The sequence below is a fragment of the Oncorhynchus kisutch genome, linkage group LG1, assembly GCF_002021735.2.
Source record: "Oncorhynchus kisutch isolate 150728-3 linkage group LG1, Okis_V2, whole genome shotgun sequence".
In the NCBI taxonomy this organism is placed as follows: Eukaryota; Metazoa; Chordata; class Actinopteri; order Salmoniformes; family Salmonidae; genus Oncorhynchus; species Oncorhynchus kisutch.
Genome location: NC_034174.2, coordinates 54327285 through 54354518, shown reverse-complemented (window position 1 = coordinate 54354518; position 27234 = coordinate 54327285). Strand labels below are relative to the sequence as shown.

Here is a 27234-nt window from a genome sequence, read left to right as displayed (position 1 = left end):
TGGAATTGATTTTGCGTGACATTTCTGACGCCTTAAATCATAAGAAATATATTTCTATTCTTAAATCCGTCCATAGACTTTTTACATAAAGGATGAGTATGAATACATGAATTTATCCCTATCGGTTTACCCTTATAGTCATTTATTGTCTGTAGAGCATCTAATACCATAAATGTTTTTCTCAATGTGATTCCTATGGGCAAGAATCAGGAGAATGTAAATGCTGAATTCATTCTTTTTCCTAGTTCCCTCTGAGTAAATGATCAATGTTGTGACATGATCTCCATTGGAACCAGCATAGAGATGCACCGAATCACATTTGCTCCCAGTAAAATGTGTCAAACCATGTATGTTATGTATGCTCCCAATCACGAACGGTTGAGATACAGCCTGAAAGCCTGAAATCGAACCAGGGTCTGTAGTGATGCCTCATGCAGTGGAATAAGTGCAATAACTCAATCTGGCCTTATACTCCTAAACAACGCAATTTTTACACGTTGGCTAAGGGTAAAGTCAAATTTTAGTTTTAGGAACAGAAAATTGTATTGAGATTCAAAGATGAGAAAATGTGCATAGTGTCGGCCAAAATCCATCTCGCGCGATCTTCTCCCACTGCCGGCCACCGGGCTTCCTCTCATCACCATATTTGGTGGTGAGTGGAAACGCCAAAGGGATGCTTCATATTTATATATCCGGGGAAACATTCTGTGATATTACTTTGGGGGAATAAAAACGTATACTGTCATGCTAGTAACTACAAGCCAGTATGCTGATAGCAGCGCGGAATAGTCAGTATATTCCAATGTTTGGTGATAGTCAAATTGCTGTTGAAAGCCCCTACAAAGATGGCGGCTGCAATGGTTCATAACCTTTCGTCACACGGACACGCTTTTACGCGTGCGCTGAATACATTTTGGTACCTCCCGTACAATAGATGGCAGTCATATGTTCGTTTTGGTTTCTAGAAACAACATCGTCTGTCAAAGAACAATTGTGTGGTTAGAAAATGAGACTGTTGCTTTTGATTGCTGGTATATTCTGTAAAGTTACTCAAGGATGTAATTTGACAGCACGCATTTAGAAAACCAAGTCTTATTTTGTACAAATATATTTAAGATCTATTCGCAATTTGACAATTGCCCACTTCTGCAAAAGCGTCGAGACGGAAAATAGTTTTCCTGGTCGCGAGCTACCGCGAGGATCTATTCAATCATCACACCCCAGACTGTTGTCTTCAAATTAATACTTGCTAAATGGGTGCTCATCGAAGTGAGGGACGGAGGGATTGGCTTCAACAAGATGCTGTTGAACAGCCGCCCATACAAACTATGGTGAGCGCTACGCATCTACAAATTCCATAACATTATTACTTTCTTACGAACTGTGATTACACAGTCATGTTACGATAAAGTGCACAACTGATAGTCCTTTTAAATAGTTTTGTATTTGTCAGTGAAAGTGGACAACTGATAGTCCTTAAATTAGCATCTCTCATCTGTCAATGACAGCTAGCTATCGCAGATTGACAGTTTGATCTCATTCCTTAATTTTTGCGTTGAAGCGAGGCAATTGTGTTTTGCGATTGTCATTTCAACAGTCTATAGGCCGGGCGTACGCCATACGTTTTTGCCGTCCCAGACGAAATTTAATAATCTGGGTGAAATCCTATGAATTTGGGCTAGGATCAGTACATCGGGACTAGCGTAGTTTTGAGCGGGTCAGGGACGCACCAATGATGAGTGTTCCGTTCTCCAGACCCCTGTCGGATGTCCCGATAATTTTCTGACATTTCAGAAATGTTGGTCGTGCATCTTGTAGTATGAGCAGTGCTACGAAGCGATTGGGAAAGGACTACTGTAGAATTAGGCAATGAGCATTCCGCATGTGAGACCAAAACAATGATGGCGAAGAGGAAGGCATCAACGTGGGTGGAGTTGTGGAGAGAACGCGGCTGCCTTCGCAATGTGCAAGTTCGTTTTACATGGCCCGGTGCCCCTGTCGAGCGGATCGTTGTTTTTGTTTAGACCATTTCATTGGTGAAATCTGTCCTCACTCGGGCTATGCTAAACTAAATCTTTCAATATTGGCCTACAGGTGTAGCGTCCTGCCATGACATAAACCAAAAAGATTATTTCATATTAAGTCCATATTCTGCGTCTCTTTTTCTTATTTTTTTACAAAAAGTATACATCTGCACATAATGCAGCTCACTGTTTCAGTGTCGGCATATTTTTCCTTACGACGACCAACAAACTCAGGGCAGGAACAACGAGGGAATTAATAATCGTGTAACGTTAGCACCCACGTCCTGTGGTTGAGAGTGGACGGAATGAAAGATTTGGGTGAAGGAAATCAGAAAATGTGAGCACGTCAAAGTTAAGATTTTAAGTCGTGTAGTGTGTGCACATCAGAAGTTTTGCAGTAGTTGTCAAATGTATTTATAAACTGGGCGTTCAAGCCCTGAATGCTGATTGTCTGAAAGCTGTTGTATATTTAAGCAATAAGGCACAAGGGGGTGTGGCTGTTCTGAGTCACGACGTAACGCGTGCCTTGTTGCTGTTATAAACTGGTTACCAATGTAATTAGAGCAGTAAAAATTATGTTTTGTCATACCCCTTGGTATACAGTCTGATATACCATGGCTGTCAGCCAATCAGCATTCAGGGTTCGAACCACCCAGTTTATAATAGACTATATACCACCGGTATGACAAAACATTTGATTTTTTTTACTGCTCTAATTACATTGTAACCAGTTTATAATAGCGATAAGGCACAACAGGGGTTTGTGGTATATTGCGAATATACCACAGCTAAGGGCTGTTCTAATTAAGCAATAAGGCACCTCGGGGATATACCACAAACGTCTGAGGTGCCTTATTGCTTAATTAGAGTTCAGTGTTTTTGAATTATAACATAACTGAAGCCGGGCGGGACAGTTGTCCTCTTTGACGCCTCACTCAATTAAAATGTCTCTATTCTGGTGTTTTATTGCTGACTCTGTGCATCCTTTGCCTCTTCTTCCAGAATCCATGGAACGTCATGATAAAACACAGACAGGTCCATCGCAGGGGCAGACGCTCACAGATGACCGTGAGGTAAGTTGACTGACTGTTAAAGGGATAGTTCACTCAAACACATCTGAGTATTTTGTTAATTAGTCCACTTTTAATAGTAATACAATACCAAGTATTGTACATGTCAGCAGTCAAGTTTAAGATATAGCATTTTTAGTACAGAGCTAAAACTGATTTGTTTTGTGAGAATGACTTTCCAGACAGATTTTCCAAAAGATGTAATATAGCTAATCTATTCACTATCATTGTTCATCTAGCTACACAGATCCTGTTATATCCATGGACCTCCTCCGAACGGTTCTGCAGCCCAGCTTCAACGAGGACATTATGGGAGTCTTCAGAAAATACATGAAGGTAAGTCTGCTGGATATATTTTCTTCCAAATTCCATGCATTTTAAATGGCGATTATCGCATTGCTATGTGAATATCTCCACACAGTGCATACTCCCAGGACATGCATTTGTTTACTCATAACTTCAACTATCGTAATACTCTCGAGGGATTTAATCAAATTTGAAATCCTTACTCAACACAGCTTACAAATTGAACATGCTTTTTATTAGGCATTTTTCATAGTACCTTTTCATATGATTTAACGAGAGCACGGAATGGTTTTACACCCCAAACAAATCTGAAATGTAAACAAATTGTCACTACTTTGCCTTTGATATGCTCATACTTTGGCATTTATTTGTCTCTGAAATGTGACTACTTTCTTCTGTTGAGAGCAGTCTTCGTAGTTTGACTTTCTTTACCGCAGTTCTTTGAGAAAGCAGCCAGCAATGTCAAGGAGAACGTTGGAGACGACGTGCAGACTGACCAGCTGATCCGAGAAGCCTGCAGAAACTGCCTAGAAAATGTAAGAAATCAGCTAAATGTATTTAAGAAGTATCTCTGTGTAGATTGTGTTTAACACACAGAGACATCTATGAGTAATATTCATTTCCTGTCCCTTGTCAGGCCAAACAGATCTTCTCAGATGGGGAGAAAGCGGCAGTGGCAAGACCAGGGCATGAGCTTCCATTCAAGGTAAAGGAAGATTTTAAATGAGTCTAGAGAACGATGGCTTTTTCTCCATCCATCTTTCCTCGATTTCTCACCTCAAAGTGCATTAGAGGAGAAGGACTGAGGGGAGGGCCTTGAAACTTCTCTTCTAATATGGTTGAAAGGAGGCGAGGAGACTAGATGCGAGATATTGCAGATACTCCATCTAGATGGAGCCCAAGTCTCATATAAATTAAGTTGTTTTAATGTGAACATGATACACTGATTCACGCTTCTAAACAGTTATGTTGTTATTTGAAAGTGAGGATGCTGACTGGAAGTATGAATGAGTGATTTACTCATTGCATTAGTCTTATTGCTCCAAAATCATAAATAGAGTTCTTGGAAGGAAAGTAGAGAGAACGCTGTCACTTTCATCTCAGCAACAATGTCTATTTTCTTACAGCGGGTGAAACTGGAGGATGAGTCCAGCCAGAGGGCCAGCCCTGTTCCAAAAAAGGTCAACTAGTCTGCCCTTGTTGAAATAAACTTTTAGACTTCATTAAAAATAATAAACATACCCAAAACCCAGAGTAACTGACAATATGGAAATTATTTTTTTTACAGCGGAAAGGACGCCCAACCGCTCCTGTCGGTTCTTACGACAAACCTGTTACATATAGCAATGTGTGAGTATGTGCTCCTGTTCGACAAGACATGATTTCACCTTGCTGCCAGTGAAGGTGTTTTCTTTGTCAAAACCTATGCAAAATACAAGTTAAAGCACTGGTTCATGAATGCTCATACTCAAATTCACATAATAGTGATGGTAATTTTGTGTTTTTATTTAACCTTTTATTTAACTAGGCAAGTCAGGTAAGACAAATTCTTATTTACAATGACGGCCTAGGAACAGTGGGTTAACTACCTTGTTCAAGGGCAGAACAGTAGATTTTTACCTTGTCAGCTTGGGGATTCGATCTAGCAACCTTTCGGTTACTGACCCAATGCGCTAACCTCTAGGCTACCTGTCGCCCTGGATCTCAGCAATGTAAATCTAGCTTAAAATGAATATTCAAACATTTATGCTGTAAAATGCCATGATTCATATGCACGTTCACCCAGTGTCCCCCCCCCCCTCTGTAGGCCCAAGCCCAAGACATTGGAGTCCGTAAAGCGTGAGGGACCAAAGGTGAGTTTATTGCATTTATTTATTACGTGATAATGGCTAAATACAATAGTCATCGATCGATTACCGTGAAACTATAACTATTTTCCCTCGTGCATTCTAATATTTCAAAAGCACTGTCCTTTTTTGGATGACATTAAGATGAAAAGTATGTCGTTTGTTTGCGTTATGTCCCATGAATTTGAGTATAATTCATTTTCTCTATACAATACGTTTTATATTCTACAGTGGGACCCTTCCAGACTGAATGAAGGAAGCACATTTGTTCTTGGGTCCAGGGCAAACAAGTAAGTGGAAATTAAGGGGAGTATTAACGATGTTCAATTGACTCACAAAAAAATAGAAAGATGATGACATTGAGTTACATGGAGTGTGGGCTGAATGTCCAACTGTATATTTGCCTGCATTGTTTCTAATGCATATCAAAATCCCTGCTTATCTGTAGGGCTTTAGGAATGGGCGGCACCAGAGGAAGGATTTATATCAAACATGCTGAACTCTTCAAGGTAAATCTCTCTCTCTCGTGATGTACATTTGGTTGTATATCAAACATACAGATCTGGCTCCAAAGCTAACCTACTGCATGATCCCAAATGTATTTTGGGACAAAATAAGAGCAATGAAAGAAGCATCAACTAAAATATTTTCCAGACTGTTTATTTATAATACATTCAGAGAACATGACATATTTAAAAATGTTATGATAAATATGTTCTCTGTCTAGAATCAAAATCTATGTATATTGGCAGGATCCTCCCTTTTTTTTATGTACTAAGGGATCCCATTACAGATCTCCTATGGCATATAACTCAGAAACCACCCTTTGGACATCTGGGCAGTGGTCCTAATCAAATGAAAAAAGGCCATCCAGCAAGACAAGGTCTACTATCTCTCTTGCTTGATGGGTTATGTAGTTGGACCATGATTTGGTATTGGTCAGAGGAAAGGTGTTCTCTTCTTCATAAGCACACTACATTGCACTTCATAAGCACACTACCATGCAACAGCAGCGGTCTGTTGCATGGTAGTCTCCTCCGGGATCCATAGGATGGCTGTGCATTGAACAGAAACTTTTACTGACCTCAACAGTTACGTTATCCTCTTTGCTGCTTTCATTGGTCAATGCATCAGAAATGGATTCAGTGGAACAGAAGCCCTGGCTTTTTTTTTGAGTTTGTTCCACTAAGGCAGACTCAACATCTACAACAGTCTCTCCCTCAAAGGGAGTGTTTGCCAAGTCTTTCTCATCCCTTAAGGAGTCATGGACTTTGGGGCAGAGTCTTGAGTAGTTTTTGATCACAACTGGTTTATGAAACTCTTCAAATTCAAGATTAAATGTAAAATAACATCACTCATCGGGGTTGTCCACATTAATGCGTTTCAGAATGTGCCCCATTCCCTTGTAAATCAGGATAATCTGGGATTCATCAAAGCATCATTTGTTGTTATATTTGGACAGTCACAAAATGTTATAGAGGTTGGGTAAAAACTATTTATCTTAAATTTGTTGGTTGTAGTGAAAACTAAGTTATCAGGAAAGCAAGAAGACAGTTCTTGCATAGTTTTACGAATAATAACTGATGTCCTTGGATATGGCAACAGGTTGTTTACTTCAGTTACAGGTATTTCAATACAGTTTAGTAATAGACAAGTCTTTGTTTGGCGCAAGATTCAAGTGACAAGGTTTTTTTTTCTGACTATGCACCCACACAGGTCTCTACCCAAACACTCACACATATTTACAATGACACCACAGCACACATTACATACACCCACTCATCTATACTGAAACCACACAGTTTTTAACACTTGCCACATACGCTGCTGCTACAGCTCATTCTATTATCTATCCTGTTGCGTCGTCACCCTACTCTACACCCTACTGGCACTACATAGCTACCTCAATTACCTCGTACCCCTGCACATCAACTCGGTACTGGTATTCCCTGTGGATAGCCATGTTATTTTTATTCACTATTTATTCCTCATGTCACTATTTTCAATTGATCAATCAAATGTATTTATAAAGCACTTTTTACATCAGCAGATGTCACAAAGTGCTGATACAGAAACCCAGCCTAAAACCTCAAAGTGCAAGCAATACAGATGTAGAAGCATGGTGGCTAGGAAAAACTCACTAGAAGGGTAGGAACCTAGGAAGAAACCTAGAGGAACCAGGCTCTGAGGGGGTGGTCAGTCCTCTTCTGGCTGTGCCGGGTGGACATTATAACAGTACATGGCCAAGATGTTCTTAGATGACCAACAGGGTCCAATAATAATCACAATGACTATAGAGGGTGCAACAGGGTCGGGAGGTAGCCTAGTGGTTAGAGCGTTGGACTAGTAACCGAAAGGTTGCACGATCGAATCCCCGAGCTGACAAGGTACAAATCTGTCCTTCTGCCCCTGAACAAGGCAGTTAACCAACTGTTCCTAGGCCGTCATTGAAAATAAAAATGTGTTCTTAACTTGCCTAGTTAAATAAAGGTAAAATAAATAAAAAAACAGGTCAGCCTGACCTCAGGAGTAAATGTCAGTTGTCTTTTCATAGCTGAGCATTCAGAGGTCAAGACTGCGGGTGCGGGAGTAGAGGGAGAGGCTGGGTTGAAACAGCAGGTCTGGGATAAGGTAGCATGTCCAGTGAACAGGTCAGGGTTCCATAGCCTCAGGCAAAACAGCAGAAACTGGATCAGCAGCACGAGCAGGTGGGATGGGGACAGCCAGGAGTCATCAGGCCAGATAGTCCTGAGGCATGGCCCTAGGGCTCAGGTCTTTCGAGAGGGGAGAAAGTAAGAGAGATGTGGGAGAATTTGAGGGAGCATACTTAAGATCACACAGGACACCAGATAAGACAGGATAATTACACCAGGTAGGACAGACTGACCTTAGCCCCCAGCACATAGACTAAACTCAGCAAAAAAAGAAATGTCCTCATTGTCAATTGTTTATTTTCAGCAAACTTAACTTGTAAATATTTGTATGAACGTACGATTCAACAACTGAGACATAAACTGAACAAGTTCCACAGACATGTGACTAACAGAAATTGAATAATGTGTCCCTGAACAAAGGGTAGGATCAAAAGTAACAGTCAGTATCTGGTGTGGCCACCAGCTGCGTTAAGTACTGCAGTGCATGTCCTCCTCATGGACTGTGACAGATATGCCAGTTCTTGCTGTGAGATGTTACCCCACTCTTCCACCAAGGCACCTGCAAGTTCCCAGACATTTTTGGGGGGAATGGCCCTAGCCCACAACATCTGAACCAACAGGTCCCAGACGTGCTTAATGGGATTGAGATCCGGGCTCTTTGCTAGCCAAGGCAGAACACTGACATTCCTGTCTTGCAGGAAATCACACACAGAACAAACAGTATGACTGGTGGCGTTGTCATGCTGGAGGGTCATGTCAAGATTGAAACGTCCCCTTTTCACTGTTGCTCCAAGCAGGAAACTGCAATTCTGAAATACATCAAAAAGCGTGAAGACTTCTGCCTGAAGCCCATACACGCAGCAGCGTACATGTTAGACCCCAAGTATGCTGGCAGTAGCATCCTGTCTGATGCAGAGATCAACAAGGCATATGGTGTCATCACTCCCGTGTCTCGCCACCTTGGCCTGGATGAGGGCAAGGTTCTTGGCAGCCTGGAGAAGTACACTTCCAAGCAAGGGCTTTGGGAAGGAGATGCAATATGGCAGTCGTGCCAACATATCTCATCAGCCACCTGGTGGAAGGGACTTTGTGGATCTGAGGCTCTTTCCCCTGTTGCCTCCATCCTCCTCCAAATCCCACCAACATCAGCCGCCTCGGAGCGCAACTGGTCCTTGTTTGGGAACACACACATCAAAGCACGCAACAGGCTGACCAATACAAGGTTTGAAAAATTGGTGGCCATCCAGGCAAATTTGAGGCTTTTGAGGCTGACAACAAGCCATCCTCAACAAGGTTGGAATGTGACAGTGAAAATGAGGCCTCAGTCTGATGTTCAAGAGGTGGCCATTGAGGAGGTCCAGGGAGAAGACATGGAAGCCTGAGAGGATGACAACCAAAGCTTCAGTTTCTAGACTATCATTTTACAGATGTATGTTGAAAACATTTTTGGGAGATGTGATGGATCATTGGTGATTATTCAATATTCTCATTTTTTTGTTGTTCACTGAAATCATCCAATGTGAAAAGTCAACTCATTTAATTAAAGTTCAATTTGTAACTAAATATTTTTTTTATTTCTATTGGAAGGATTTAATCATTTACAATTGTCTACTTATGACAAGGTAAAATGTGTGTTTGTCTCCATATGATATGGTAAATATATCCAATGCAAAAAAATCTACATTTTATATGGTATTCATTTTCAAATATTCCCACAGAAATGTTCAACCTCTGAATATTCCCCAAAATGTGCAACCCTACACGACACAGGGGAGGTCAGGGGACACTGTGGCCCTGTTCAACGATACCCCCAGACAGGGCCAACTAGGCAGGATATAACCCCATCCACTTTTCCAAAGCACAGCCCCCACACCACTAGAGGGATATCAACAAACCACCAACTTACTACCCTGAGACAAGGTGGAGTATAGCCCACGAGGATCTCCCCCACCACACAAGCCCGAGAGGATGCAAAACCAGACAGAAACATCATGTCATGTCGAGTATAGCGAAAAGCCTGGCACGACGTGATGCACCCCTCCTAGGGACGGCATGGGAGAGCACTGGCAAGCCAGTGACTCAACCCCCGTCATAGGGTCCGAGAATGAGAGAGGGGAGCCGGCCAGGCAGAGACCACAAGGGTGGTTCGTCACTACAGTGCCTTGCCGTTCACATTCGCACCCTTGGGCCAGACTACACTCAATCATAGGACCTACTGAAGAGATGAGTCTTTAGTAAAGATTGAGTCTGAGTCTCACATGGATCGGCAGACCGTTCCATAAAAATTGAGCTCTATAGGTGAAAGCCCTGCCACCAGCTGTTTGTTTATACATTTTGCTGTTTGCTTATACAGCCATGCAATCTCCATAGACAAACATTGGCAGTAGACTGGCCTTACTGAAGAGCTCAGTGACTTTCAATGTGGCACCGTCATAGGATGCCACCTTTCCAACAAGCCAGCTGGTCAAATGTATTCCCTGCTAGAGCTGGCCCGGTCTAATGTAATTGCTGTTATTGTGAAGTGGAAACATCTTGGAGCAACAACGGCTCAGCCGTGAAGTGGTAGGCCTCACAGAACGGGACTGCAGAGTGCTGAAGTGTGTAAAAATCATCTGTCCTTGGTTGCAACACTCACTACCGAGTTCCAAACTGCCTCTGGAAGCAACATCGGCACAATAACTGTTCGTCAGAGCTTCATGCCAAGTGTCGGCTGGAGTGGTGTAAAGCTTGCCGCTATTGGACTCTGGAGCAGTGGAAACATGTTCTCTGTAATGATGAATCACGCTTCACCGTCTGGCAGTCCGACGGATGAATCTGGGTTTGGCGGATGCCAGGAGAGCTCTACCTGACCAACTGCGTAGTGCCAACTGTAAAGTTTGGTGGATGAGAAATAATGGTCTGGGGCGATTTTCCATGGTTCGAGGTTGGCCCCTTAGTTCCAGTGAAGGGAAATCTTAACAGCATACAATTAATTTTAGACGATTCTGTGCTTCCAACTTTGTGGCAATCGTTTGAAGGTCCTTTACTGTTTCAGCATGATAATGCCCCCGTGCACAAAGCGAGGTCCATACAGATTTTTTTTTGGGGGGGGGGGAATCTGTGTGGAAGCACTTGACTGGCCTGCACAGAGCCCAGACCTCAACCCCATCAAACAACTTTGGGATAAATTGGAACGACGAGCAGAATTTCTATGATCTATGTCATCATAGAAAGTAATCAACATTCTAATCATGCCTCAACATTCTATTGCTATGATCTCAACCTCGCTCTCGTCCTTTATGCCTATCTTTAGTACTAACAAAAATGTTCACCTATTAGAACCTCCTATAAAAATTACCCTGGCTTCAAGGTTTTGTGACGCTGACATGAATTGACCAAGTGGATGACCTCTTGATTCATGTGTACATTGGGAGCTAAAAAACTGAATTGCAGTAGCACATACAATAACATCTAAAAGTCAAAGATATGGAACAGGAATGTGCGACGACGGTTGCATCACTGCTCTGTTATGCTAACCAACCTGTGAGTGAGACAACCAGTATCCCCTACCCATAAACCATCACAAAGCTTACATAAAGTAATAATACTGTGTGTTTTTTTCAGTATGCGGCTGATGCTCAGGACAAACACTGGTTGGCAGAGAGACAGCATATGAGAGCCACAGGTGGAAAGATGGTAAGAGCTCTGTACAAAAACTCTAACCTGGTTGCAGATATCTTTGTGCTTTAGCCAAACTCCTCTGTCATGTTCTTTGTCATGCAAAGTTGGCTGAAGGACAAACAGGGCTTTGTGGACTACCCTACCAAATTCACATCCAAATGTGAGTTATACACTGTGTGTACAAACCATTAAGGACCTGCTCTTTCTATGACACACCGACCAGGTCAATCCAGGTGAAGGCTATTATCCCTTGTTGACGTCACCAGTTAAATCTACTACAATCGGTGTAAGATGAAGGGGAGGAGACGGGTTAAAGAAAGATTTTTAAGCTTTGAGACATGGATTGTGTATGTGTGTCATTGAGGGTGAATGGGCAAGACCAGCGGTTCCCAAACTAGAGGTCGTGACCCTTTTTGAAAATGATTCAACTCTAAAAGATCCATTTCAACCAGAGTGATCATAGGAAAAGGCCGCAGTTGACCATTGCACTTGAATTATTCCTGCGCTATGAAACCACACACTATTGCAGAGACTTTGACATTACCGGCTGCAATTGATATGGTGAAAACAATGTGTAGGGAGGCACAGAAACTCACATTAATTCCTTTGTCAGATAACACTGTTAATCAAAGAATTTATGCTATTGCTAGCAATCAAGAGGAAACTGAATGAATGACTCAAACTCCCCAGCTTAAGCTCTCCAAATGCACGTTAGCTGTGAGGGCTGAGATGCCCATTGCATTGACTTTTGTTCGCTATACATGTTGGGGAATTCTTTTCACAAAGTCATATTGTTCTTTTTCGCGATTCCCGAGCATGAAATGGCACAGGGGATGTTCAGTGTGCTGTGTGGCTATATTGACCAAAACCTGGTTCTATGGGATTGAATGGTGGGCTTTTGCACAAATGGGGCTTTTATGGCAGGTTGGCAGGCAGTCCTCTGCAATCTAGTTATGAATGTGTCTCCCTTTGCCATATGGACGTGTTGTATAATACACAGAGAGCAACTGATGGCAAAAGAGCTGAGCACAGAACTATATACTGCAGCAGGTAACTTCGATTGTAAGTTACATCAAACCACATACACTGCGTGAACGCCTGTTCACAAAACCACATGGAGATATGGGATCAGAGCATGACAATGTTCTGTTTCACCCCGAGGCTTGGTGGTTATCGAGGGGGAGCGTTGGAAAGATGTTTCACATTGATAGAGGAACTGTTATCATTCACAATGGATGTGCCGTGGAAATTCTTACACAGGGACACTCAAAGTCAAACTTAAATGTATCATCCTTTATTTGTCAGCGTGCTGGAGAGGTTCTAACCAACTCGATGCACCATAGTACATATGTCTATCAGGAGCTCTGCCGGGGCAGTCCCAGCAGTTGTCTTGTATACAGAAAAGTTACATTTGTATGATTTAGCATAATTCATGAATCATTAACATTTTGTTTCATTCGTGTGACAGACAAATATCTCACGATGCTTCTTCTCTCTAAGCTGAGACATTGAAACTGAGATTTATTTTGTTCTTTCTCAAAACAAGGTCAGGGCGTACTGCCAAATTGCAGCTACTGATAGTGAGGATTTGTACAGTCAGCCACTTGCATGAACACAGAAATTGGTTTATAGAACAGCACATGAATAGAACACAGAAATGTGTTAATAAGAAAAGCACAAACAAAAGTTAATTACAGATGTTTAAAAAAAACACACAAAAAACAGACTTGGTTGACTTTCTGTATAATGAAAAGAATGTCTCATTGACTATAAGACATACAGGTATTTGGGAAACTGAACGAACTTAATGCAAGCAATTTACATATGTGACCAAATCAGTCACAGGAAATAATTATTATTGGAGAAGGCGAACTATGCCACCTTCCCTTGGCTGTGCATGTTTCTAACAGAAAACAGCATCAGTAAGTGTCCCACTCGAGTAATGACTGCTCACCTCCAATGCTTGGAAGAGCAATTTGGGATTTGGGACCTACTTCCAGGATATGGTAGTAGGTGCACTGGTTTGAGTGTGTCAAGAACTGCAACACTGCTGGGTTTATAGTAATTTAGTATGTTAAGATGCTTTTCTGTACTGGAATGATGTGGGCGTATACACAACCGAATGCTGTGGACTTATACTGGTCATTACAAATATGAATATGAGCAGACTGCTGGTTGGCCCAATCATCCTCCTCTAGAGCGCTGATTGGCCAGCTCATCCTCCTCAGGAGTATGTCATCATTCTCTATGAGGAAATGGCAAGCATTTTTTTAAACGGTCTGTGAGATACAAGTTTGAAGTGGGGTTATTTAAGTTTTAAAAAAAATATATATATATATATATATTTTTTAATTTTTTATTAATTAATTGGCTGCATGAGTATAGCATGAATCAACAACATTTGGGTATGTGTTAACAGAATATGAACATTTAAAAGTGAGATTTTCACAGAACAGTTATTTTAAGCTTCACTTTTCTGCTTTGTAAGCACTAGCTTCAAACAATATTTTTACTTATTGAAACGTTATTTGTTGTTTAGATTTGTATGATTCTCTACAGTGTTGCTTATTTAGTCACAAACTGAAATTAGGTGAACATGAGAGTATATAGCAACCAGGTAATGGCGGAGCGATTTCTACATATTGTAAGTTTAAAAACAAGTTTGATTTGCTAAATGTATTAACAAATGTAAGCTAATCTGAACATTTTATGATTTTATAGGCCTATCTCCTTATTGAAGAGGATGTCCAGGACCTTTCTCTGAGTGACGATTACAAGTAAGGAAAACATTTTGTTGGTCCCCATGTTATCCAGTAAGTGTCAATCTGTCATTGAACTGAGTATCTCCGATGGCTATTCACTTCTTAAACCAGGCACACCTCACCTGGTCGCCCCAGATGAGTTGGCCATAGCCTACAGCTCAAACAGGCTAAATCAAGCCCAATGGGTGTTACACTGGTGTCATGATGAGATTATGATTCTGTTGTGTATTGTTTATTTGATATTTTTTCCAGAGATTGCCCCGACCTAAAAATGACCCCAATTGAATTAAAGCCTTTTACTGTTCCTGGGTGGATGATTGAGAAGATGCAGAAAGCCATGGAGGTCCAGAGTTCGGGGAAGGAATAAAATTGTACTTTGTGTGCAGGGAAGGAATAAAATCATATTTTGCGTCGCTATGGCACCATATTCCACATATAGTGCACAACTTTTGACCAGAGCAATATACTGTAGGCCATGGTCAAAAGTAGTGCACGACATAGGGAATAGGGTGCCATTTGGGATGCAGTCCTAGAAAACCACAGAACAGAAAGAATTCCTGTCATTTCAAATCACGAGAGACTGGACAAGAGTGCCAATGTATTTTCTGCCTGTGTAGCTTTGGATGCAGTGTCATTGTATACAACTACTGAACAGTGTTCTTTGATAAAGAAATGTGCCCCTTTTTCTATTTGTATCCTTACTGTACTGTAACGTTAAAAGGGGCTCTATGGCAGGCTATGGCCCCTTGGTAATAGAACGGTTCTTGGGGGTGAGGGTGTATTCCCCCCATAATGAATATATAAGGAGTTTCCATTGTTCTTGTACAGTGATTTTGTTTTCCCATTTACTAGACTGTAATCTCAATTTTATACAATGTCAGTTGCTTTTGTTTGTCATTTGCTGTGATTTTATTTTTTACTACAAACTTTCAAGAGCAGAATGTATTTAATTTTGTCTTTTCGGATTAGTTGACTATGATTTTAAAAAGGATATGGGTGCTTGATGATCAATTTGTTAGTCATTTCTATGCAAAATAAATGTTTTAATGACTACAGCTATTTTTTGTTTAGTGTTTTGGTCATGGCATAGATCATGTCCTTTTTATCTATCAAAATCGTGAATCAACCATCACGTAATATACAGTTGAAGTCAGAAGTTTAGCAGAGCAAAATGCATTTACTTAGTTTTTCACAATTCCTGACATTAAATCCTAGTAAAAATTCCCCTTCTTAGGTCAGTTAGGATCACCACTTGATTTTAAGAATGTAAAATGTCAGAATAATAGTAGAGAATGATTTATTTCAGCTTTCATTTCTTTCATCACATTCCCGGTGGGTCAAACGTTTACATACACTCAATTAGTTTTTGGTAGCATTGCCTTTAAATTGTTTAACTTGGGTCAAACGTTTCAGGTAGCCTTCCACAAGCTTCCCACAATAAGTTGGGTGAATTTTAGCCCATTCCTCCTGACAGCTGGTGTAAGGGTGTCAGGTTTGTAGGCCTCCTTGCTAGCACACTCAGTTCTGCCCACAAATGTTCTATAGGATTGAGGTCAGGGCTTTGTGATGGCCACTCCAATACCTTGACTTTGTTGTCCTTGAGCCATTTTGACACAACTTTGGATGTATACTTGGGTTCATTTGGAAGACCCATTTGCGACCAAGCTTTAACTTCCTGACTGATGTCTTGATGTTGCTTCAATATATCCACATAATGTTCCTTCCTCATGATGCTGCCACCCCTGTGCTTCACGGTTGGGATGGTGTTCTTCGGCTTGCAAGCCTCCCCCTTTTTCCTCCAAACATAACGATGGTCATTAAGGCCAAACGGTTTGATTTTTGTTTCATCAGACCAGAGGACATTTCTCCAAAAAGTATGATCTTTGTCCCCATGTGCAGTTGCAAACTGTAGTCTGACTTTTTAATGCGGTTTCGGAGCAGTGGCTTCTTCCTTGCTGAGTGACCTCTCAGGTTATGTCGCTATAGAACTTGTTTTACTGTGGATATAGATACTTTTGTGCCTGTTTCCTCCAGCATCTTCACAGGGTCCTTTGCTGCTGTTCTGGGATTAATTTGCACTTTTCGCACCAAAGTACGTTCATCTCTAGGAGACAGAACGCGTCTCCTTTCTGAGCGGTATGACAGCTGTGTGGTCCCATGATGTTTATACTTGCATACTATTGTTTGTACAGATGAACGCGGTACCTTCAGGCGTTTGGAAATTGCTCCCAAGGATGAACCAGACTTGTGGAGGTCTACAATTTTTTTTCTTTGGTCTTGGCTGAGTTCTTTTGATTTTTCCATGATGTCAAGCAAAGAGGCACTGAGTTTGAAGGTAGGCCTTGATATACATCCACAAGTACACCTCCAATTGACTCAAATTATGTCAATTAGCCTTATCAAGCTTCTAAAGCCATGACATTTTTCAAGCTGATTAAAGGCACAGTCAACTTAGTGTATGTAAACTTCTGACCCACTGGAATTGTGATACAGTGAAATAATCTGTTAACAATTGTTAGAAAAATTACTGTGTGATCCACAAAGTAGATGTCCATACCGACTTGCCAAAACTATGGTTTGTTAACAAGACATTTGTGGAGTGGTTGAAAAACTAGTTTAAATTACTCTAACCTAAGTGTATGTAAACTTCTGACTTCAACTGTATCTTTGTAGATGACTTCATGCACCGTTTGCTGTGTGGAAGCAGAGAGAACGGTGTATGGCTTGGGTGGCTGGAGTCTTTAATCATTTTCCTGGCCTTCCTTTCACATCGCCTGATATAGAGGTCCTGGATGGCAGGGAGTTAGGCCCCAGTGATGTACTGGGCTGGCTGCACCACCCTCTGTAGTGCCATGCAATCGAGGGCGGTTCTGTTGCCATACCAAACAGTGATGCAGCCAGTCAAGATGATCTCAATGATTTAGCTATATAACTTCTTCAGGATTTGGGGGCCCATGACTAACCTTTCCATCCTCCTGACTGTGCGCGTGTGTGGACCATTTTAAATCCTTAGTGATTTGGATACCGAGGAGCTTGAAACTCTCAACCCGCTTCACTACAGCGCCGTCGATAACTTAGCTGTGATTGAGAGTTATTGCAGCCAAACTGCTTCAAATATAGTGATTAGCCTAAGTAGCTAGCTAGCTAAATGGCAGCCTATTTTATTAGTATAAAGTATTTCGCTTAATTCAGAAAGTAGGCTTCACCACAGTTACATCTGTATGTATTAGCTAGCTTGCAAACTAGCTATTGTGATCTAATGTGAGCTAGCTAGCCAAGATGCGTTGTTTCTGACACATGCCACGATCCTGCTTGCTTACATACGACAGACATTTAGCTACCGTAGCTAGCTAGATAATGATTATCTATGAATATTGCAGCTAGCGGTGTAGACACTCACGCAGTAGCTTACCCGGGTTTTCTGGCCAACTTCACGCAAATTTCAGCCTACTCCTGTCCAGTGGTGTAGTACTATTTTTTTTTTAGGTTAGGAAGCACCAACAAATATGTAAATGACATCACCAGTTCATCTCAAATTTTGTGTCGACAGATGTAGACTATTGAATAGCCTGTCATTATAGAATGCATAAACTGCATCCTCCAATTGCGACGTCTACGGATGCTTGCTCACATATACTGTCTCAAGAAAATCGTATATTTTCCATATCATCAAACACCAGTTTAGGCATACCTCATTTCAAAAAAGGCCATCACTGTCAATCATGAATGATAATTATTGATGTTTTCCAGGTGAAACGTCCAAACTGCATCTGCATGCCAATCATTTGATCGATCTCAATCAGTTGGGAATATGCTTCCAACTTCCAGATCATTGTATTAGATTCGATTAAATCCATAAACAACCAATCAAAACATATATCCTGCCTAGTGGCACGCTCTTGAGTTTTGGTGCATGAGGGGGGAAAAAGCCACTATTCTGCTTCAGCTAACCCTCCTTAAAATCTCATTAGAAATTGTGTTTTTGGTGGAACAGTAACGTTATAGGCCTACTATGGTATGCTATTATATTCGGGTTCTGTTATGTAAAATGCTAATTAATCATTGTTATCTTGCAAGACATTGATTCACCTTTGTTCCAACTTTACTATATGAGCACCAGCATCATTGTGAGAAGTGATAATATTCTATTTGTAATAATTATAAGTGACAGAGGATCGTGCAATGATGTTAAATCAGTTGAACCAGCCTGTGGTGCTGAAGGACAGCTGAATGATAGCTCTGCCATTCAGCCAGTTCAAGAACAAACAACAATTTGCAGTATAGTCTAATAGGCCTACTACTACGTGGTATAGCTATTTGTTGGCTATAGTCTAATGTAAATACAAATACTTATAGCTTAATATCATTATACTGTTTGCGAGGAGTGCTTTAGTTGCACATGCTAGCAGGTATTTCATTGTATTGTGTAGCTTACAGCGTAGTGTATCATAAATACACTGATTTGATTCGCTTAAACACATGGTTGCAATATACCCTATTACAGAATAAAAGAAAACAGAGGAACTATCAATTCATATAATTTATTTGCATAAAACCTGTTATCAAATCAATTGAACATTGAAAAAAGTTAACATAAATCTTGCCCCACCCTGACATTCTAAGCTACTGTAGAACGGGCCCTGCTTCTCAAGCAATAGTCAATAAAGGCTAAATATCCCAAGCAGGGCAACAGCAACTTCCAGAGAGAGTCAGGCTCCTTGGGCTTTGCGGTGGCCACTCAGGTTTGGATGTCCCTGGCAGAATAGTGTGGTCGCATATCATTCTGGGTTCCACTGTGCAAGAGGGGTCCATGGAGTTTCAAGAACATCAAGGCAAACACACTGTGAATTTGGATCCTAGATCTAAATGGAATAATGATAAAGTTCATGTGGCAAAACCCCCTCCGAGCTGCTATCATGAGACTCGGGCAGGCAGAATGGTCAGGCAGGCGGGTACAGAGTCCAGAACAGGCAAGGGTCAAAACCAGGAGCACTAGAAAAAGGAGAAAAGCCAAAGCAGGGAAAAAACGCTGGTAGGCTTAGACATACTATGAAGCCCAATAAACAAACACTTAGCTTAATAATACATCTATGGAATCTAAAAAAGGTTTATGAAAAAAAAAAGGGTTACTGTCATGAACTATTAAATTAAATGAATTATTAATTTAAAACAATTTGACATCGGTGACAGGCGCATGGCCCCCCTGTACGATATACCAGTGGGTAGACAGAGGTTAAGATTAGGTTAGTCCCAAGGATTCCGAATAGCACAGATCTGTACAAATGAATTCGGACCAACCATTTGGCAAATCTGTCACTTCCGAATGATCTTTCACCCAATCACATCGAAGTATTTAGTAGGCGCATTCTTTCAAATGGTTGCTACGGATTTGCTTTGTTTTAAACACGAAGTTGCGATTGGTCATGTTCGCAAACAGAGCGGTGACACGGTTTTGAGAAAAAACATTTAAACGGGGGCGGGATCACTACACAGTTTGAAAATCTCAGTAGCAGAAAAACTGAGTTGGTGAAGACAGAACAGACACATAAGGCAAGTTACATTATGGCAACATTTGAGTCTTATTTTTGTTGGAGGCAGGTGGGCTGGTTGTTTTAAGTTGGTTATTTAGCTAACGTTAGCTGGCTAAAGAAGTCATTCAACCTGTTAGCACTGTTATGCTGCAACAAGAACACTCACTCCGCTAACCGTTAGCTGGCTAGCTAATGTAGCTTGAATTTGCGCTGTAACAATGTTTAACTAGCTAGCTAACATTATTAGCAAACATCCTCATGTGTTATTAGTTAACCGTGGCAAATTGTGTTATGCCTAGCCCAGGATATATGTGGGCTACGTTAGCCAATGCAAACATTTCTAACGTTAGCTGTGCCCTGCTAGATGAAATGGATAACTAGGCACATTAAAAAACCAGCTAACGTTAGATGGCTAACTAACGTCATGACAACACCCTGGTTAGTTGCTTGCAGGCGCGACGCAAAATGCCGTGCACTTGAGTGTTTAAGTAGCTAATATTTGTTTACTAGCAAGGTAGTTTAGTTTCCAACGTTAACTAATTATCGTCCTCTCGATTGTTCTTCCAGTAGAAGTATGGCCTCTCAAAATATGGACCCTGCAGCCGCCTCGTCCACAGCAGCTCTGAAAGGCACTGAGACCGGTGGGAGTGCAGCAAAGGGCTCAGTCACGAAGAGGTTTGACCTTTAGTTTTGTTCATCTAGATTTAAGCTTATCTTAGTTCCCAGCTTTAGTAGGAAAGTAACGTTAACATGTAAGTGAAGGAGCCAAACAGTATTATGTAATTTGTTTGGTGCCACTATTTGGGCTTAGGCTAGTCGGGGTACGAAGTTTGGGCATTTCTGAATCTTCGTTTTTTACACCCTAGACTTCAACAAGAACTGATGACACTAATGGTAAGTGTTCCCCATGTAGGACCATCTCTTTATAATCACAATTGGATATATAAACATATTTTGTAAAATTGCTATTTCCTTTAGATCTGTTTATTTCTTCATGTAGATGTCTGGAGATAAAGGGATCTCTGCTTTCCCGGAGTCTGACAACCTTTTTAAGTGGATAGGAACGATAGACGGAGCTCAGGGAACAGTAGGTTGTGTTTACTTTCTACTCCAGCATGAAAAGTACAGCCTCAGTAGTTGCTCAGATTTTAAGAACAGTAACCCTATACCATATGAACAAGGTCTACGGTTTAACTCCTTTGAACATTCAAACACTTGCTGTGAAATGCTTTTGCACAAAAACAGTATAACAAATCTTCCATCGCTCATTCTCTTAGGTTTACGAAGGCCTGAGGTACAAGCTGTCGTTGGAGTTCCCCAGTGGCTACCCGTACAAAGCCCCCCGAGTGAAGTTCATCACGCCATGTTTTCACCCTAACGTCGATGATCAGGGCTTCATCTGTCTGGATATCTTGAAAGACAAATGGTCAGCCCTGTACGACGTACGGTCCATTCTTCTGTCCATCCAGAGTTTATTAGGAGGTAAGGCACTTCCCACAGAAATTTATAAATGGCACTCAGTTCATCAAGTTGACTGGAACTCACCCAACCAACTAGGTTTAACAGTGCTCTGCGATCAAATCACTGTCCAAGTTGTCACCCGTTTGATTTATTGTTTGTGTGCCACTGTCCAATTTGTTAACTTTGTACTACACTCTGTCTTCAGAGCCCAACATTGAGAGTCCATTGAACACTGCTGCTGCTGAGCTTTGGGATAACCAGGAAGGTTAGTATATGGACACGTCTGTGTCCCAACATGGTGCACTTCTTCTGACCAGGGCCCATATGTCATTTGGGACCCACCCTGTTAATACTCGTGTCATGAGTCAAGTTGTATGATAAACAAACTTGCACTGTATTAAACAAAGGATTTTTTTATTTTTAGCCTTCAAAGCCCATTTGAACACAACCTACAAGAACTGACTCAAGCTCCTACAATCCTGCCATGTGTTTTATTTCTGTGTTTTTCTATGCTTCTAATTATGTACATTTCAATACTGGGTATGTCTCTACAATATTTTTGTTTGTATGACCTCTATGTGAATAAAGATGTCTAGGTATGTTAATTGTGGCTCTATTGGTTACTTTCCACTCAACATTTGGCTTTATTTAATTTGGATATATTTTTCAATTACTAACTTAAACTTATGACATATCACTAAGACTGAGATAATGACCATAAACATCTATCCTCTGCATAGTTCATAATGCCTTCAAAGTCTGCTTGTACATTTAGATTGGATTTACCAGTACTCTACACAAAGGTGCCTTTTCTCTTCCCCCATCTATGCGGCCTGACACGTGTCTCACTGGGCCATGGCTCCGGTAGACTTCCTCACACTTGGGGCCAAAGCCAAGCCACTGGTACTTTTCAAGATGTAATTTTAAACTTTAACATCTCACAAACCAACTTTTGACCATTCTGGTCTTCACAAGTCACTGTCAGCCCTAGCTATGGAAGCAATTTCCCTTAAGTGTAACACTGGTGTTATGCAGCTTTGACTACCTAAAGACAATTGTCCACCAGTCATTTTATTAGCCAGATGACTTATGCCTGCATGTGTTTATCTCTGCATCACTGACATTCAGTAACCAAGTGCTCAAGATTACACCCCGTCAAACCCCCCCCCCCCTGTTCTTGATTTTTCTTGTCCAGATTCTCTCTCTGTCAGAGGTACCAGCTGTCTGCAAACCTGGATCATGAGACAACATACACATGAATCACAGAGTGGAATTTGCATATGATGCACACACTATTAAATGCAATTCCAAAGTACACAAATTCTTGCAGTTTCAGTTCCAGATGTAATTGATCTGTTGAAATGACAGTCCTTTCAATTACATTATTGTACACTTTATAGACACCAACGGGCTGAAAATGTTGCACTTCAAAAGATATAACCTGAATTTGAATGGAAGGGTTCAGATCTTGAGGTCCATTAAGCATTCAACAGCATTGCAGTGGCCTTACCTGTGCAGATTCTGTAAGCCAGTACTCTGGTCTCGTCCATCTCAGAAATCTGCCGTCCGAGTTGCTTCCGAAAGAGGTGGCCATTTGGAAACAGCCAGTCACCTTGTTCAGGGCCTGCTGGACAACCTCAAACTCTGTGACCTGCTGCTTCCTAGCCTGGAGCTCATCCACTGACTTCCGCCATGATTCATCTGAACCAGTGGAGGATGCTGAGGGGAGGACAGCTCATAATGTCTTGAACGGAGCAAATGGAATGGCATCAAACACATGGAAACCATGTGTGTGTGGTGTATTTGATACCCTTCCACCTCTTCCGCTCCAGCCATTATCACAAGTCCGTCACCCCCAAAAAAAGAACCTGTGATCTGAACCTGCACAGAGAAACCATACAACAAAATGTAATACAATACTTCCATAATTGGTCCATTTACACAGACATAATTTTTTGCTGTCTCATTACCCAACCTTATGTAACAGTATTGCTTCCGTCCCTCTCCTCGCCCCTACCTGGGCTCGAACCAGGGACTCTGCACACATCAACAACAGTCACCCATGAGGGATCATTACCCATCACTCCACAAAAGCCACGGCTCTTGCAGAGCAAGGGGAACAACTACTTCAAGTTCTCAGAGTTAACGACGTCACCGATTGAAACGCTATTAGTGCGCACCACCGCTAACTAGCCATTTCAGATCGGTTACACACATCTCAAGTGCACAAAATTAGGTATTATATGGGATACTGAAGCCGTTAACCCTCCAGCTGCCAGCTCACTTCCTGTAGGATCCCTACCAAGCATCTTTGGGATAAAATCAGGCAACCCTCTGGTTCCCGGCTCACATCTCTAACCTTTAAGGCTATCAAGCCATAGCCTATTCATGGTACAGACTAAATAAATGACAGTAATAAATACAAATAATTTTAAAAATCCCACAACTTCACTAAACCAGGGGAATGTATTGTTATTATAAAACCAATATAGCCCTGAATATTGATAGTAATCTCTGATGATTATGATGATTGGCATTTAAGGTTCATTTTAAAAGTATCAGGAAGTATCAGGAAGTTTGCTGTCTAGCTTCAAGGCTAGACAGCAAATATCACTCATCCTCTCCCTTTATATTTCAAAACAAAATTATTCTTAGCACTACTATCAGTATTCCAGAATCTACAATCCAAATCTATACTGTGCCACCACTAATAACTCCACAAATTTCCACCAACTTTATCATGACCACATGAACACAAAATACAGGAATTTGGAATCAAGAGTTATTAGGTACGTACCAATTTACCAATCACCAAACGTCAACAGACAAATAGCTAACCCACCTCCGTTTTGAAGACTACTCAGGGTCTCATGCTTCCTTATAGCCTATGGGTAAGTTGAAAGCCTTCGACACAAGACTGAATACAACTGAGGAACTTCAGGATTAACCCTCAGTACTCGGCTCCTCCTCCACACCCCCCTGCTTAGTCTTTCCTCGCTGGCACTGGCAGGAACTGGTCTTCAGGGAAACACTTTTTAATTAGGCCAACCCAAGCAGCTCAGGCCCATGGAACCATTTGGGCTCTTGCTCTTCTTCCAAAATAAAAGTAGTTTACATCAATTGGGGACAGACAACAACTGAATAGTTTATTTCCAAAATGCTTTATCCACCAATTCTTCCATTTGTATTTTTTAATCAGAAATTATTGCTGTGGGTACTTCATGTGTGTGTAAAATGTTACAGTTCTAAGATGTTTAATTCATACTGTAGATTTCAAATGTATATGAAAATCTTGTTGTTTTTGCAAATTGCTATATAGTGCAGTGCCTTGCAAAAGTTTTCTGACCCCTTGGATTTCTTCCAATTTTATTGTGTTACAAAGTGGGATTCAAATTGATTTAATTGTAAATTTTTTTGTCAATGATAATCTGTGATGTCAAAGTGGAAGAAAAATGTGATTTAAAAAAAAGTTGCATAAGAAATTAAGTAACTAAAATATAGTCGTTGCATAAGTATTCAGCCTCTTTGTTTAGGCAAATTATTTCAGGAGTAAAATTTGGCTTAACAAATAACATAACAAGTTACATGGACTCACTCAGTGTGAAATAATTGGGGCTGACATCCTTTAAATGAAAGGGAAACTGCCTTGCTCAGGGGCAGAACAACATATTTTTACCTTGCCAGCTCAGAGATTCAACCCAGAAACCTTTCGGTTACTGGCCCAACGCTCTAACCACTAGGCTGACTAACCCTTCTTATATCCCGCATACATACAACCTCTGTAAGGTCCCTCAGTACTGAATTTCAATGACAGATTAAACTACAAAGACCTGGGAGCTTTTTAAAAGTCTCATAAAAAAGGGCAGTGATTGGTAGATGGGTAACGATAACAAATCAGACATTTTATATCTCTTAAAGCATGGTCTAGTTAATAATTATGCTGTGCATTATCTATTAAACCACCCAGACACCCCAAAGATACAGTCATCCTCCTGAACTGAGCTGCAGGACAGGAATGAAACTTCTCAGGGATGTTACCATGAGGCCATTGTTGATTTTAAAACAGCTACATGGTTCAATGATTGTGATGGAAGAGAACTGAGGATGGATCAACATCATTGGAGTGAAAATACAAATATTCCAAAACAACAAGGCACTAAAGTAATAACGCAAAAAAAAAACATGTCAAAGGAATACACTTGGTCTAAGTGCAAAGCCCTATGTTTGTAGAAAATCCAACACAACACTGAGTAACTGCTTCCTTATTTTCAAGAATGGTGGTGGTTGCATCATGGTATGGATATGCTTGACATTGGAAAATTACTGGGGAGTTTTCAGGATAAAAAGAAATGGGCACAGGCAAAATCCTAGAGCAAAACCTTCTTCAATCTGCTTTAAACCAGACACTGGAAGAGGAATTCACCCTTCAGCACTGGAGTTGCTTACCAAGAAGACAGTGAATGTTCCTAAGTGGCCAAGTTACAGTTTTGACTTAAATCGGCTTGAAATATGACAGAGCTTGAAGACTTTTTCAAGAATAAAAGTAAAATATTTCACAATCCAGGTGTGCAAAGGTCTTACACTTAACCAAGAAGTTTATCAGCTGTAATTGCTGTTAAATTTGGTTTTTAACATGTATGGTGTCTGGGGTGTGAATACATAGGCAACAATTATATTTTATTTATTAAATGTATGTTAATACTAATAAAAAACGATTTCTTCCACTTTGACATTACTGAGTATTTTGTATAGATTGTTGACAAAAAATGTACAATTAAATCCATTTTAATCATACTTTGTAACACAAAAAAATTTGAAGAAATCCAAGGGTTCTGAATACTTTTGCAAGCCATTGTTAAGCTGGAATGGAATGTTCGTATCCTGTATATTGGACTGTGATATGTGGTTATCTCTCAACAAGCTATCTTAAGATGAATGCGCTTACTTACCAGCAGTACTACTTATTTCACTGAGTGAGGCGGATATATAGCATTTTGCAATAAACAACATGGTTATTTGTTTCTCTGAAATTAAACCATCAAGTCATAGATTTTAAACAAATACATGTCTGTCATTGAACATGTCTACCATGCCATGATTAGATAGTAAAAAAACACCAATCTTTAACTAAAAATAGCTAATTTACCAACATTTCTGAAAAACGGATACATAGCGTGGAATGAAACTCTTCGTCTGTTTGCCTCAACTTTTGACAGAGGTTCATTATGCTTCCCTAATCAAATCTAAAATTGTGTTTTTGGAAAGTGTTTAATTGAAACAGTAAAAGGTGTAACGTAAAGGTAGAAAGATCAAGATGGGAGAGTAGAAAGGATGGACACGGAGAATGAACCCCGGTCTCCAAGGTTGACATAATCTAAAAGCCTGGGAGTGTTAACACTAGCCCACGGGTTCAGTACAAATTGTGTGGTTCTAGCTAACATTTTTATGGTGGTTGATTAAAGCTATTTCTAAGTTCTAATGCTTTGTGAGGTTTCTTATCATTTGATCGTGCCAGACAGGTATTGCTTCAAGTTGCGCTCCAGTGATAGCTAACTAAAAGCTTTGAAGAGCTGAGGTCCATCGATGCCACAGGGGTGTTTCCATTTGGCAAGGTCACAAAAATTAGCTCATTGAGTTTTGCAAAATGTCAGGAATTTAGCAAAATGTGTCTGTGGGGCTAGAACTGAATCCAGTGTTTCACACATCCCCAAATGGTACACTTTTCACTGGGGGTAATTCTTCTGCATAAACAGCTACATATATTGTGGGATAATATTTGGATTTCTCCAGTCTCCTGATGGTAGTTTAATTAAAGCAATGTATGTCGTCTTCCATGTCTAAATAAATGAAGCAAGAACCAACATACATTGGATAATTGTTTTGGTGCTTTTTACATAATACTTATTCCATTTTCATTTT

The 27234-nt window shown here is 40.7% G+C and overlaps 1 protein-coding gene across 5 annotated transcripts; it reads left to right on the top strand.

Annotated features, from left to right (window-relative positions):
- Positions 1 to 937: 937 nt before the first annotated feature.
- Positions 938 to 21920, top strand: LOC109891217 (ubiquitin-conjugating enzyme E2 C). 5 transcript variants are annotated; one of them, XM_031827097.1, is made up of 19 exons: positions 938 to 1331; positions 3027 to 3097; positions 3334 to 3430; positions 3838 to 3936; positions 4038 to 4106; positions 4528 to 4581; positions 4689 to 4750; positions 4929 to 4937; positions 5208 to 5253; positions 5479 to 5537; positions 5696 to 5756; positions 11505 to 11576; positions 14283 to 14338; positions 20422 to 20529; positions 20721 to 20748; positions 20855 to 20941; positions 21132 to 21336; positions 21521 to 21580; positions 21740 to 21920. In XM_031827097.1, the coding sequence occupies exons 1-19, from the start codon at positions 1254 to 1256 to the stop codon at positions 21775 to 21777; spliced, it is 1359 nt and encodes a 452-aa protein (XP_031682957.1). In that variant the 5' UTR covers positions 938 to 1253; the 3' UTR covers positions 21778 to 21920. The 5 variants fall into 5 exon arrangements, with proteins under 5 accessions (XP_031682957.1, XP_031682961.1, XP_031682965.1 ...); XM_031827105.1 differs by lacking the exon at positions 938 to 1331 and adding an exon at positions 2242 to 2361 and having other exon boundaries at positions 21740 to 21914; XM_031827101.1 differs by lacking the exon at positions 4929 to 4937 and having other exon boundaries at positions 21740 to 21914.
- Positions 21921 to 27234: the final 5314 nt, after the last annotated feature.

What these genes read in the sequence shown, in the direction of transcription:
- LOC109891217 (XM_031827097.1), top strand. Translation starts at nt 1,254, where the DNA reads ATGGGTGCTCATCGAAGTGAGGGACGGAGGGATTGGCTTCAACAAGAT. An exon ending in TCTTCAGAAAATACATGAAG is followed by an intron (nt 3,431 to 3,837) that starts GTAAGTCTGCTG and finishes TCTTTACCGCAG; the next exon opens with TTCTTTGAGAAAGCAGCCAG. An exon ending in AAGGGCTCAGTCACGAAGAG is followed by an intron (nt 20,530 to 20,720) that starts GTTTGACCTTTA and finishes TTTACACCCTAG; the next exon opens with ACTTCAACAAGAACTGATGA.